Here is a 16,273-nt window from a genome sequence, read left to right on the forward strand (position 1 = left end):
CAAGATCAAAGCAAACATAATGTCCATAATCTATGATATCTGGACAATTGCATACATTTTGCATTTTAAATCATGAACCTATTTCATCATCATGATTTACTCAATGATTCAACAATTTATTGTGGAAAGGATAGTGAATGCAGGGTTGTTGGTAGGATTTCTTTGAATATTTGAGGGTCCAGATTACTTTCTGATGAAAGGAAACCTTATTTAGCAAGAGTATATTATTCTGTAGCCTTCTTGTGATGAGAAATATCTATTATAATTACCCTATTTCACTAATAAGCTTAAGAAATATGCATTCAGATTTCTAAAATAGGATATAAATAATAGTAATGTACATCTTATTATGAAAAATAGTCACATTTTCCAAAATAATTATCACAATGATATGATGGTGTACATATTTCTATTTATAGATGAGGAAATTGAGGTTTGCAGGAAATTAAAAACTTAACTCCGCCCAACCAGCTGTTGTTAAAACAGCAATTCAAAATTTTAAAAAAACCTAGAAGATTCTAAACTACATTAAAGAAACTAGTTAAAGGTTAGAATGAGGGTTGGCCAATTAGAATTATTAAAGGTAAATAAGGTAAATATATTGATTAAGGTCTAAAAAATTTGAATTCAATAGAAAGATGTATTTATCCTTTTATAACTTCCTCACTCTTTACAACATAGTTCAAATTATATAATGTAAAATTGACAGACAACTAAAGAAAAACAATCACATATCCACTGTCATTAGTAAGAACATATAACTCTTAGAAACATAATTATTAAGATTGATCCAGTAGGCACATATAGAACATTGTACCTGTCACATAGAAAATATATAAAATTATCTATCACATAAAAAGTATTTTGAAAAAATCCTAAGCCATTAAGCATGTCTCATCAATTGCAGTCACTAACTAAAACTAACTAAAAAAATTGTAAAACTTAATCCAGTAACCATAATAGAATCCATTTTTTAGTATCCAGCAAAAACAAAAAACCCTACAATACCTAGTTACATTCATAGGTTAACTAGTGCAGAAGGATTTTAACGACATAAAAATTATAAAAATAGCAATGGAAAAGAAAAATGTCATTATTAACAAAACGCATAATAGTCTACACAGAATTATTTGGAATTTATAATTGTGTGTAGCAATGTTCATATATATATATATATATAAAATAAATAAATATATAAAATAAATAAATAAATACTTTGAGCACCTTTCTATTTGCCAGTAGCAAACATTTTTTAAATAAGAAATACAAACACTTAAAAGAGTGACCAAAATGATAAATTGCAAATTTTTAGATATGAAATTGTAAAATTTGACTGAGATATTAAGAGTCTTAAATAACTAAATACATATGTTAAATGTTTGTAGACATGAAGATTCAGTATCACTAAGATGTTAATTTCCCAAAATAGACATATAGATTCAAAATAATGTATTCAAAATTCTGAAAATGGGCATGTAACATGAAAGACAATTGTGTGATGTTAATATGAAAGGCTAAAAAGTCAAGAAGAGTCAAAGTCAGCATAAGGAACTGCCTTGTCAGAGAGTAAAGCTTATTTTAATTAAGGCACTGTTGTCTTAGCACATTAATAGACAAACCACCTGGAAAAAAAAAAAGAGCCAGAAGAAGACTCATGCATATGTGGAGCATAACATTGTAACACTGCAGAGGAGTAGTTACAGAATGAAGTGGTCAATAAAAGGTTTCAGGACAATTGTTGGCCATATAAAACATATATAAAAACGGACAGAGATGGCTGGGTGCGGTGGCTCACGCCTGTAATCCCAGCACTTTGGGAGGCCAAGGCGAGCAGATCACAAGGTCAGGAGACCAAGACCATCTTGGCTAACACGGTGAAACCCCACCTCTACTAAAAATACAAAAAAAAAAATTAGCCGGGCGAGGTGGTGGCGCCTGTAGTCCCAGCTACTCGGGAGGCTGAGGCAGTAGAATGGCGTGAACCCAGGAGGTGGAGCTTGCAGTGAGCTGGGATCGCGCCACTGCACTCCAGCCTAGGTGACAGAGCCAGACTCCGTCTCAAAAAAAATAAAAAGTAAAAAAATTTAAAAATGGACAGAGATTTAATACCATACCAAAAAAAAGCAATTTCAGATGGATGGATCAAGAACCTATACATGGAAGGCCCACTTGAAAAATTCTAGAGAAGTATTTCATTATAAAGATTTCATAAATAACAAAAAGTAGAAATCATGTATTTGATAAATCAGACTACATTTATTAAAAAAATCTGTTTGTAGAAATGAATCCATTAAGAGAGCGAGAAGTAAATCCAAAAACTGGATGAAGATAGACCCAATAATGTATTAATATCCAGAACATATAAGGGGTTCCTTTTAATTAAAAAAAGAATAAAAAATGTGAATGGACAAATATATGAATAGATATTTCACATAAGAGAAAATACAAATTGCCATTAACGATACGAAAAGTTGCTCTAGCTTATTAGAATTCAAGGAAATACTAAATGTTAATAAAACTATAATGAAATACCATTTTGTGTCATCATTTGGGTAATTGCTTAGAAGTCTGAGAAAATAGGAGTTGGCAAGGATATGGAACAAAGGGAACTCTCATTGTTGCTGGTAGGTGTAAACACACTTAACAAATAACCTAGAAATCAGTTTGGTGATGCTCAATACATCTGAGCATGCACAGGATAGTAATACTACTCCCTGAGCAGTATTCCCTTGAGAAAGGCTTTACATGGTCACCAGGAGATATGTACAAGAATACAATATTGCAGGCCACACTCACTGACTCATATCTAATCCCATCACTTTGGGAGGCCTAGGTGGATGGATCGCTTGAGGTCAGGAGTTTGAAATCAGCCTGGCCAACATGGTGAAACCCTGACTCTACTAAAAATACAAAACTTAGCCAGGTGTGGTAGCATGTGCCTGTAATCCCAGGTACTCGGGAGGCTGAGGCACAAGAATCGCTTGAACCTGGGAGGCAGAGGTTACAGTGAGCCAAGATCTCACTCCAGCCTGGATGACAGAGCAAGACTTTGCCTAAAACTATATATGTGTATTTGCCAAAAAAAAAAAAAAAAAAAAAAACCACCATATATATATATACATACACATACACACACACATACACAGACACACACATATATATAAAATTGCTCAAACTGCTTTATACATCAATAATTATCTTTTTGAGTTTGTAATTATTTCAAAATAAAAATAAAAGTAAAAATCCTCTCTTAAGAGAATATTAAATAATCCCATCTAAATTTTTATCCTGAACAATGCTTTAAGAAAAAATAATCTTTATTTTGAATTTTTCATGAAAACTGACAATATTATGTAATGGAAATTACTCAGTACAAGGTCCTAGTAACCTTGGATCTCTTCTAGGTTTCACTACAAACCAGCAGTTTAATCATATATTACTTAACAAACTTTTGTCTTTATTAACTGATAAAATCATACTAGTATCATTTAATGTATTCTTAAGTTGGAATATTAGATAAAAGATATAAAGGACTTTGGAAAAACCATAGGAAAACTTGCCCTACAAAACTTTATGTTTTCCTAAGTCCTTTCCTAAGTTTCAGTAAACATCTTCCGTAAGACCATGATTGGTAGTGTTCAGTGCATACCAATGCCTGTGCTTACCAGCTGCTGCCCTTGGACACCCCAGGCCGCGTACTGCAAGACGGAGTCCTCTACTTCTGGAGGATTTAACTCCCAAACTTCCCTTGAAAAAATGTGAACATTTTTACATGAACAAACTGATATCTACACCAACAACTTAGTAACACAATTGCTCATGAAAACCAGAAAATCAAAGAACTTACCTAGTGTGTATGTTGTAAATCACATATGAAGCAGTATATGAATAATGAAAAATCTGAAATTGAAAAAGAAACATTATTGATCATAGCTTTATCTTAACGTGAAAATGTATATATATATACTCTTAGTAAATATATATATACTCTTAGTAAAATCCAGGAAATCCAAGAATTGGTGTTAAGTAGAAATGAAAATATAAAATATTCTAGCTCAGGAGGTTATTATCCTCTCTGTGCCTTATGCTTAATTTTTATTTCTAATATCAATTCCATTCCTTATTTAATCCACTCTATCCTGAGTCTAATTGTGATTATATTACCTTCTTGTTCAAAATTTTCAGTGATGCCCTATTGCCTGTAAAATAAAATTCAAACTGCCTTATCTGATGTTAAATAATTTTGTTATTTTGGCTTCTACATGTTTTTCTAAACTTATCACCTACTGCCTCCCTTCATATAGTCTATACTTTAAATTAGATGGATTCTCCCTATGTGTCCTGAGGTGAAAATTCTACTCCCTTATAATAAAACCACTGTATGGAGCTCATATTGATTTCTTCTATTGAAATTCATCTCACAGTTTCTTTCCTGCATGACTTTTAGGACACATCTCACTCTGTAGTGAAACTATATAAACATTTTGTGTAAGTCTCCTTTTCCTACTGGAATGTTGTCAGATACAGGTGTCTATTACCTTTGCATCCTCCACATTACCTAGCACAGTGCCATGTTTATATGCATTCAACTGGTATTTCTTGAGTGATGGTTCTTATGGGAAAAAACTAATGCATGTTGAAGTGTTTGTTGGTGAAGTCAAAGTGAGATAACACTTTCCACACCTTTATAGTAATGGTAGAAAATGACATATTAAGCAGATGGCTTCAAGTATATAATAGCTAAAAATCCCTATATATTTTTTAAACACTATCTTCCCAAGGACTGCAGAACTCATGACCCATTAAATTTCAAACAAAAGACTGTAGTGCAAAATGCAAAAATGCCTCTATGTTTTGCTTCTTAATAATGAGATGATAAAATAGTGGAATACAGAGGAAATAAGGAAAATTGCAAAAGATGGGTTAGGGAAAGAGATGATGAGTATATTTCTGTGAAAATTATTTTCTCTAAGCTATGTGAATCTAGTGAAGAAAATTGTTCTTTAGCTAGCTATATTGTGATATTATTATTTCCAGGATTTACAGAACTTTTATTGATACTTTCATTTTTCAGTATGCAATTGTAAAAGCTTCTTTTATTCTTGTAGTGGATATACATTGCACAAATATTACAATACTGTCAATTAAAACTCCCTAGAAGTCAAATTGTTATTTCTTCTCACTGGAATAATAGCTTCATTAAATATGATTGGCCACATATTTGGCAAAGAAGTACTATGTTCTCTCTTTGCAATGAAATTGCAAGCCTTCCACCATTTGTTAGAGTATTGTGTTTTACAATGAAGCTTTATGCTCCCATTCCTTTTGGAATAACTATTAAATCTGAGATTGCCTTTGTGATAGGGCTATAGAAGCAAAAATAATTTTTCCTGTTGTCTATTTTGACATTTACATTGTGTTCTATAAAGTTCCATACTTTACTACAAATTTAAATCTTGAATTTACTACCAGAGCTGACAAAAAGATGAGAAATGTGACCACTCTGTCAATACTTTCTCTCTCTCTCTCTCTCTCTCTCAGAAAGCTCTGCTGCCAAAGCAAACTGCCAAGTGAGTGCTTGGTCTTCAAAGAAGATAAATATATCATGATGTCCTGGGGGGAAAGAGAGTATTCATCCTATCTTTGAATCACCTACCACAGTGTACACTTTTAGGCACACATCTATCTTGAGAGAAAAAGTTGCTAGGTATTATCATTTTAGGCAAAGCAGGCACTGAGACCTAACTGGGTATAATTATTGAATCTTGGTCTCTTTCTGTACTATTTGTTATAGAGGTTTCTGCTCATTCTCTAATTGTAAATCCAAAGGACTTAGATGTCTTCCAAATGGTGTGATTGGAGAAGGGGCTATATAAATCCACCTTCCGTTCTCTAGCTCTTAGCCTGATAATAATATTGTCTCTTGCAGTAAGTGTGTTGAGGTGAAGACTGCAATAAAGAAGTTAAACTAGACTTGTCTGCAAACCCACAGCAAAATGAAGTAGCATATTATAGGTTTGGGCCTCATCTCTATCTATCTATCTATCTATCTATCTATCTATCTATCTATCTATCATCTATCAATCAATCATCTATATATTCATCCATCCTACAAAGCCAGCAATTTACCATCTTCAGATAATTAGAACCTAGCCCTTTACTCTGAGTTTAGAACTCTGTCCCCCAAATTCACTATCTTTTTATGCATGTGTGTGTGTTCCCAGCAGATCTCAATAAGAAAAATCACGTTCCATGCCCACAACAGAATAAAGGGTATGGGGGAGGGCAAAATCTTGAACAAGGTTGGAAGAAGAAGTTTCTATCTCTCTCTCTCTCTTTCTTTACATAGTGTTGGAAATATTTTAAAGGGAGGGGAGGATTTTCAATAATAATTAGATTTAGTTTTACTGAACATCTGTATTAACGCATTCTGGTCTAAATTCACCCTGTGTTAATCTGCATCTCTTTCTCTCTCCTTCCTTGGATAGCATTTCTACTCTTTTTTAACATTTCTCATTTTCCTTTATCTTAAACTCCCCTCTGTATGACTAAGTAGGTCTTATTTCATGATGAGAGGGTAAAATCAAAGTTACTTAAGATTAGGAAGAGTAAGAGTTTTTCCTGTAATGATTGGCTGCTGCATAGTGAAAGCCAAACTGAGCATCTGATGAGACCTCTGGGGACAAGCACATTTCACAGCCCAAAATTACCGATTCATCCCATCTCTGCAAATGATGTTCCACTGCTGGTTAGAGTGTGAATAGTTATGGAAAAGGCCATGGGAGTGGACAGAATTCAGATATACCATATCAAAACTTGATCAAAGCTTATTTCTGGAAGCTGGCCTTAAGATATCCAATCATTCAATTCCATCAAGAAAAGTATTAGGAGGATCAGAAAACATCAAAAGATCATGTAATCCAATCTGGTACCCATCATCTCTATATTATATGTGAACCCTAAGAAGCAGTTGATTACTAAGAGTTGACTACTACAAGTGGTATAGATAATTTTCATTACTTGCAGTTGTTTTTACCTGTTCTCTCACCATAAACATTGAATTAGCAATTACTGAATCATTGGTCCTACGAGAAATACAGGATCAGGTTCCTGTGAGCCTCTGGTCACAACATTTTCATGAACCCTTTAATATATAACCTATTTCATATGTGTTTCTGTTTAAAGACACATTATTTTAAACACCTTATTTTAAAGACACCCTATTTCATTAACATTGAACTCACGGCCAACAACACTATAACTCATGCTTGAATGAGGCTTATCTAACACATGTATTTGCTCCATAAGGCACATCACAGCGTTCTCGCACTAAGGAAAACAGGATAACTCTTCATCACTATGCTTGGAGGCAGAAGTGAGTGGTGGGGAGTGATTTTAAACAAGAACATGCCCAACAGAAAGCACAACAATGTGAAAAACATGTCACTAAGTAGACCCTCAAAATGATAACTGTTTACAGTAAAAGAGCTGAAACAGGAAGGCACAGTGTCACCTTGTTCAACCTTAGCTGGGAAAGTAGACAACAAGCAATTCAATTGTTCTGCTATTCTGCATATGTCAATGAATGACAGTGAAAGACCTAAGAGTAGATTTGGGGGGGCACAAGTTAACGTTAAGCATATAGGTGAATTTGTATATATGGAATTTATGGATAATAATCTACTGTATTCATTACATAAACGTGGCATGAGATATTATTGGAAGAAAGGAAAAACAGATATATTTTAGTTCTGCCAAAATTTGAACACAAGGAAAGTACAGAAGTTATCCAAATTCTGACATTCATGCTCTGTAAATGAAAATTAGCTACATTCACTTATTTAACAAATTTCTGTTAAGCAATATCTTTGATACAGGCACTACAATAAGTATTATTTTTTTAAATTATCATAATAAAGTTTTTTTAAAATAAGATAAATAAGAGTGCCAGTTGACAATTTGTATTTACTTTTATATGCTGTTTGTTGGTTTATAAATGACTATTGAATACTAATTATGTAACTATTGGATACTAATTACGTGCAAGCTCATAAATGAGGTAACTTGCAAAATGCAAAGACCAAAATAAATGTAATCTCTGTCCCCAAGGAGGTTATGTTCCATTCAGTGCAACAACGTCAAGAAACATTACATTGGTATGGAATACTCTGTTGTAGGTCATGGTTCAATTAGGACTGCATATTATAAGTTCATTAGCTTTCCAATAAATGATAAATCTTTTCGGTTTTAAGAGCACATCATAGAAAATATAATAGCTGACTTAGATGAAGTGATTTATATAGTTTAGAAAAATACAGCTAGTGTGTCAAACTTAAGATAGCCCTGCATATAATAATAATTTGAATTCAGCTTTCATTACATAACAGATTCTGCATAGCGCTTTACACATATTCCATAATTTAATATTTACATCAACCTCAAGAAGTAAATATTATTCGTAATTCATAAAATAAGCTCTGCCAAGTTCAAGCTTAAAACTGAAAGTTTAGGTACGAAAGAGTCACAATCTGAACTGAGATCTGTCTGATTACAATCCACTTTGTGATTTAATCTCTCTGCACAATACCTTTCAGGGAGCTAGTACATGAAGCATGACTCCAGTTTTACAAAAGACTCATTTCCAAATTGATAGAAATCTGCATGAATTAATTGATTACCAGAGTTAAGAGAGATTTCATTTTGGAAACATGATCTGATATATCAGATTAAAAATGTAAATTGTCTTTTCTTTAACTGTTTTTCACAATTTTTTTTTTCTTGGAATATCAGTTATTACCTAAGACATCTATGAGGATTCATGTCAAGGAGAGTTACACTTAAAAGAAGAAAGAGCAGTGTACCCTAGTAATTTATGTTGAACCAGAGGCTTGCATCTCTGGATACAAAAGCTTTTTCTGCACTGCAGTTAAACAGCCGAATTGATATAAATAGCATTCATGTTCATGGCCTGGAGAATATTTAAAATAGGATTATGGATTTGCCGTGGAATCAAACAGTTAGGAAAACTGAATTGTGAGAAAGCAAGCTACTGTGTCAACAGCATTTATAAAAGAATGCCAGTAAAAGGAACGACAATAGAGGCAAAATGGGATTTGTTTCTCTTGGAAGTCAGTAATACAATGATGCCAAGTTTGTTCTAGGATAATGAGATACCTTGTAAGATGAGTGAGTTGTGACTGTGTTGTTTGAAAAGATTTATCTTCTTTACACAGTTAAGAACTAGCTTGCTCCTTATGAGCTAAGAGACTCTAGTGTTGTAATACGATTCACACAATGATAAACTACAGGTGTACAGAAATATTTTAAAAACATTGCCCTTTTAATAAAAGCTTTGTGAACATGGAACAAGTATTGACTGAAAGGGAAAATATATATGAGTATTAAAAGTATACTTAATATTTATCAGTATTTTAAACTACTTCAAAAAATTTCTTAATGTTCACTGTAAACTTAAAAGGATATTATCTATTCAAGATACACAGCTAGTATAACTAGAATTGGATCTAAGATCTTATAGATTCTAAAATCCATGTCTTTTCTACTACAATAAGAAAGAAAAAATGCAAGCATGACTTTACTATGATACATCATAGAGTAATCACGTAGCATTCTTCAATTGCATCACCATTTTGGTAAGTGTCAAAGAGTAAAATACGTAAGGTGGTGAGTCTGAAAGTATGATGATTAAGAAGATAAAATTTAAGTGTTTCATTTTCATTTTATGTTTTAAAAATAGACCACATTTAGAGCATTTTTAGGTTCACAGTGAAATAGAGTGGAAGTTAGAGAGAGTATTCATACACCTCTGTTGCCACACATGCACAGCCTCTCCACTTTCAACATCCCCTACCAGAGTGGTACGCATGTTACAATCAAGAAACCTATATCAACATGCTATTGTCACCCAAAGTCCATAGTTCCACTAGGGTTTACTCTTGATGTTGTATATTCCATGAGTTTTTATGAGTATATAATGACTTGTCTTTGTAATTATAGTATCACATGGAATAGTTTCATTGCCCCCAAAATTCTGTGTGTTCCACCAGTTTATCCCTTCTTCCATCCTAATCCCTAGCAAACACTAAATTTTTTACTATCTCCACAATTTTGCATTTCCCAGAATGCCATATAGTTGGAATCATCCAGTATGCAGACTTTTCAAATTGGCTTTTTTCACTTAGTAATATGCACATACATTTCATCCATGTGTTTTCATGCCTTGATAGTTCATCTATTTTTCAATAAATAATATTGCATAGTCTAGATATGTCACAGTTTACAGGTGTTGTTATAATTAGGCTATATTTATGACAAAATCTATAAAACATAAAAATAAACTTGCTATTTAAAAAGCAAAACAAAACTGTAACAAAACCAATGTGGTCATTCTGTTATAGGCAGCATGATGCCGTGCCCACACAGGATGTATAATAAAGTAGTATTTATACTTTTCCATGGTTTATTTGGATCTAGTAGGTGTCACAGTGGAAAAGAATTGGATACTGTTTCAGCAATTTTATAAATTATAGTATATTTACTCTGAACTGAAATACAATGCTTTCAGAAATACTTTCTGACTGTAAATGCTGACAATCTAATGAGATGAATGAAGTACACATGTTTTTATTTGATATATTTATTTTGCTTTAGACAATGGATGGCTGATGACTCAAATATTAAAAGTATACCAAAATTACCTGGACAACATTTTTCAATTGCATGGAGGACTATTCTGCCTAGGACATAATTCAACTGGCCTATGTATTAATAGCAGCTAACACCAGAAAATTATACTTTATTACCCCAAATGAGATCTTTGAGCGAGTAGAATAAATCATTTCCTGATGTATTCCCTGTTACATAAATAAGCTTATTATATTATAGAAAAACCTTCTTTAAATTGCTCTTAGAATTGTTCCTAGAGTTCCTGAGATGTTTTCTATAGTGCAAAATTCCTTTTCAAAGATGCTCCATTTTTCAATAATCGCTATTTAATATGTAACTTTCACCATACTACACTCTTGAGTAAACTAACAGCCTCATTGACAATGCCACTGTTTGTAATATAATATTTTCATGGGCCAGACCTCTCCTCTTTAATTACTGCAAATAAGCAACTTCCACATCAGTTGACAGTAAACTGTTTTCTACTTATCATCATTTGAAAACATCTGGTTTGATAACCTGAATGGCATTTAAAATCAATTACTGACAGTAGTACAAGTGATTTTTATTTATACTGAAATAAGTTTAAACATTGTCTCACTAGCTATCAACTAGTTTTCTCTCTAGCATATCTATGCAGAAATACAAATATTGAAATAGGACAGAAAGCCAAACTCCCAAACCTGCTTCCCTTTAGTGCTAAACTAGAAAGGTAAGGATGAAAATTATTGTTTCAACACATGGGATATTACAAGCCCTTGTTAACTGAATAAAACATGACTTAGAAAAGTGGTCATTTCATTTCCCAGCAGCTTTGGAGAAAATATTTTCTTCATTTCAATAGCATCAAATCTTAGCTTGTGTTTTCCTTAGCAAGTTACAAGAAGAAGAAAAAGAAACAAAGAAAGAAAAAGAAGGGAAGGCAAGGGAAGGGAGAAGGGGGTAGGGAGAAGGGGGAAGGGAGAAGGGGGAAGGGAGAAGGAACGGAAGGGAAGGGAAAGGAAGGGAAGAGAAGGGGAGGGGAGGGGAGGGGACCACAATTTATTCGTCAAGGAAATAGAGAAAATAATATATATCCAAATGTTTTGTTATGAGGATTAAAGGACAAAAATATATGGAAATTTTTTAGTTATTACCTGAGGCTAAGGCCAAGATAATACAACCAGAAAAGCTCAAATTTATTTCAATTGTAACTTGTTAACTTATTCCTTAAAAGTTTTACTACCAGGCAGAGATAGAAAATCCTTAAAATGAGTTGTATGGATTTTGTATTTGTAACTTTGCATAACACTATACTCTCATACATAATTAACATACCTGTGTTAAATGATTTTTTAAATATTAGAAAAATGGTAATAAATATAAATTTCAAGATAGTATATGTATTTATCTATTAATAGCTAGATTGTTCATATTTTCCATATACCATAGACAACTCTAAAATTATTTTTATTACTTAGCTTGCATATGCTTAGGATATACTCTCAAAAGTTAAATGTGTAAATCAGAAGATATGCACATTTTACATGTTTATTCCTATTACCAGTCATTTTTTACTAAAGTTAAAACAATTTATAGTCCTATATGCAATATAAGCATCTCTCTCTTTGCTCAATGTCACAATACAATCATGTTACCATTGAGGTAATTTAAATTGTTTCAAGGATAAACAATGACAACAACAGCAACAACAACAACAAATCATTTAGACTTATAGTTTGATTATGATTGGGCTTGAATATCTTGTCATAAGCTGTAATCACTTGTATTTCTACATTCATAACTTGTATATCAATGTATTTTTCCTGTTTGTTCTTGGGAATTCATTCATCTTTTTCTTGTTGATCTCTAAAAGCTCTTGCTATATGACAGATTATAACTTTGTTTTTATGTATGCAGTAAACATTTTACCCTATTTAGTATTTGTGTTTTCATTTTGTGTTTTCCATAGATCATTTTTAAATCTTTATATGTTTATTCTATAAGTTATTTCCTTTATGGTTGCATAATTAAGTAGCATGCCAAGAGTAGCTTCACTAGCTTAACATTGTAAGTTCTCACACACGTTTTTCTTCTAGTACTTTTAAAATTCAGGATCTCTTAAATAAAGCAATAATTATTTTTTATTTATGGGGTAAGGTATACATCCAGTTTTGGTTTTTATTCCCAAAATAACCAGAAAGTTGCTTAATGCAATTTGTTCTGTAATTTTTCGTTTTCCTTTATTTGAATGTTATACTTAATTTGTCTTTTACTGGTCTATTGTGGACTTATGTATTTGTTTGCCTTTTCCTTACAAGAATTATATTGCATCTTTAAAACACATTTAATCACAAAAAATATTAATACATTTTCATATTTTGGTGACATATACACACTCTAAATATTGACTGCTTAAACACATCTTATTCTTATTAAGTTCTAGTTAAACTGAGAAACATATTAAATATTGTTGAATAAAAATTTTATTTAAAAATGTTTTAAAACTTTTTACTTACAAATCTTTAAAATGTTCTTGTCATTTATAAAATTTAAAAAAATTTGATTGACATGTAAAATTGTACATATTTTTGGAATACAATGTGAATTTTTATATATGTATATAATATGTAGTGATTAAATCTGCATAATTAGCATACTCATCACCTAAAACATTTATTATTTTTTTGTGTTGTGAATATTCAAAATCCTCTCTTTAGGATTTTTGAAAATATATATTAAATTATTTTTAACTATAGTTGCCCAAAATTCTAGGATTCCTTTTTTCTAGCTATAATTTTATGTCCTTTACTCAATCTCTTACTATCTTCTCTTACTCCTACCCTTTCAAGCCTCTAATAACCACAGTTCTTCTCTTTACTTCTGTGAGCTAAATGTTTTTGTTTCCACATACAAGTGACACACATCTTTTTGTGCCTAACTTATTTCACTTAATATAATGTCTTCCAGGTTTATCCATGTTGATACAAATAACAGAATTTTATTATTTTTTAATAGCTGAATATTATTCCCTTGTGTATTTATACCACAATTTTTTAATTCATTCAGCTGGTGATGGACACTTACATTGATTCCATACTGTTCATTTTCACACTGCTATGAAGAAATATCTGAGACTTGGTAATTTACAAAGAAAAGAGGTTTAATTGACTCACAGTTCCAAACAGCTGGGAAGGCCTCAGGAAACTTACAGTCATGGTGGATGGGGAAGCAAACATGTCCTTCAGAGCAAAGAGGGAAAAGCCCTCTATAAAACCATCAAATCTCCTAAGAACTCACTAACTATCATGAGAACAGCATGAAGGTAACTGCTCCTATGATTCAATTACCTCCCATCAGGTCCCTCCCACGACATGTAGGGATTATGGGAACTACAATTCAGTACAAGATTTTGGTGGGGGACACAGCTAAATCATATAATTCCACCCATGCCTCCCCCAAATCTCATGTCCTCATATTTTAAAACACAATCATACCCTTCCAACAGTCCTCTTACTTGATATGATTTTGAGTTTTCAAAAATAAATTGAGACTTGTTTTTGGCCCAAAGTATAATTCATGCTAGATAATATTTTATGTGATAATGAGAAGAATGTGTTTTCTGCAGCTAAAGGATAAAATGACTTATAAATGTCTTTTAGGTCTATTTGGTATAAAGTTCAGTTTAAGACCTATGTTTCGCGATTCTCTGTCTAGATGATATGTTTCATGCTGAGAGTCAGGTGTTAAAGTCCCCAGCTTTTATTGTACTAGAGATTCTCTCTCCCCTTAGTTCTAACAATAGTTCCTTAGTAAATCTGGATGCTATGGTATTGGGTACATACATATTTAACATTGTTATATCCTCTTGCTTAATTGATCTTATTATTACACAATAACCTTCTTTGTTTCTTTTTTTGTTACTTAAAGTTTATTTTATCTGATATGAATATAGCTTTCCTGCTCACTTTTTATTTCCATTTGTATGAAATATCTTTTTCCACCTCTTCACTTTCAGTCTACATGTGTCTTTACAAATGAAGTGAGTCTCTTGTGGGCAGCATATAGTTGAGTCTTGTTTTTTAATCGATTCAGCCAATCTATATCTTTTTATTGCGGAATTTAAATCATTTACATGCTAGTTAGTTATTGACTGGGAAACACTTACTCCTATCATTTTTTTATGTTGTTTTCTGGTGTTTTGCAAATTCTTTGTTTCTTTCTTCCTCTCTTATTGTTTATCTTTTCAGTTTGGTGATTTTCTATATTGATTCAATTTGATTCTGTTTTATTTCTCATTTATTTATCTGTTCTACCAGTGAGGTTCATATTTTATATGTTTTTATAATGGCAGAGATTGCCCATGTGCTTTCAAATGTAAGACTTCCTCAAGCATTCTTGTAGGACCAGTCTAGTGGTGATGAATTCCCTCAGTTTTTGCTTGCCTGGGAAACACTTTATTTCTCCTTAATTTCTCAAGGATAGCTTTGTCTGAGTATTATATTTCTGGCTGGAGGGTTGTTTATTTGTCTGCTTTTCCCTGAACTTTGACTATATTGTCCTATTATCTCCTGATCTGTATAGTTTCCATTGACAAATTTACCATTTCTCTGATTGGGATTTCCTTATGTGTGTCTTGATGCTTTCCTCTTGTTGTTTTTAAAACTTTCTCTTTATCTTGTGACAGTTATTTATTGTATCGCAGAGAGGAAATTCTTGGGTTAAATCTACATGGAAATATTTGAGTTTCTTGTTATTTGCATGCCATACATCTTCCAAGAGTTGAGAGTTTTCAGCTATTACATCATTAAACAGGGTTTCTATGCTTTTCTTCTTATCTGCTTAATCTGCTTAATGTGGAACTCCCACAACTCCAATATTTATTTTCTTAATGTCCTCTTATATGTCCTGTAGTCCTGCTTCATTCATTTTTATTATTTTTCCTCTTTCAGCTAACTCATTTATCTCAAAAGACCTGTATCTAACTTCAGAAATTCTTTCTTCTACTTAATCTATTGATGAAGCACTTATTTTTATTGTATTTATTTAATTTTTCAATTTTAATATTTCTGTTTGGTTCTTTTTTGTTATAGCTCTTTTTTTATTGAATTTCTAAATCATAGTTTTGTTTGTTTGTTTGTTTGTTTGTTTGTTTTGGTATTCCTGTGTTAATATCTGTGCATCTGGTGGGACAATCTCTTCTTCCAGTTTTATGAAGTAGCTTTTGTAGGGAAATATCTTTTTTTGTATGTGTGTTCTACAGTTTTACTTGGATAAAATACTTTGGTTCTGAGTGGGCACAGTAATATGGTCTCTATAAAAATTATTTGGTAATCAACGTCTCCAAGTGTCCTGGTGGCCATTCTGTGATTATTTGCCATGGCACCAGTTTGCTCAGAGGTGGGGATAGCAGGCAGACCGGCCTTCAGGCCCTTCAAGAACATGCACAAGTACATGGCATCTCTGCTGCTGGAGTAAATGTAATTGCTGGTTGTAGTGGTATGCCTTGAACTGGTGGCTTTAAGGCTCTGGGGAACATGCATGTCAGCTTTCTCTGTCCTGGAGAAAACTTCCTCACTGTGCTAGACTGTTTATACTCTAGGATGGA

The 16,273-nt window shown here is 32.5% G+C and overlaps 1 protein-coding gene across 1 annotated transcript in view; it reads right to left on the reverse strand.

Moving 5' to 3' along the window:
• The window catches only part of DPP10 (dipeptidyl peptidase like 10), a 629,039-nt gene that overhangs the window by 74,897 nt on the left and 537,869 nt on the right, over positions 1–16,273 (reverse strand). Inside the window, exons 6-7 of the mRNA XM_026449363.1 lie at positions 3,848–3,900; positions 3,666–3,747 (exon numbers count right to left, since the gene is read on the reverse strand). Coding sequence (XP_026305148.1) covers positions 3,666–3,747; positions 3,848–3,900 — 135 coding nt within the window. The remainder of the gene's footprint in view (positions 1–3,665; positions 3,748–3,847; positions 3,901–16,273) is intronic.

Source organism: Piliocolobus tephrosceles, chromosome 11, assembly GCF_002776525.5.
Source record: "Piliocolobus tephrosceles isolate RC106 chromosome 11, ASM277652v3, whole genome shotgun sequence".
Classification (NCBI taxonomy): domain Eukaryota; kingdom Metazoa; phylum Chordata; class Mammalia; order Primates; family Cercopithecidae; genus Piliocolobus; species Piliocolobus tephrosceles.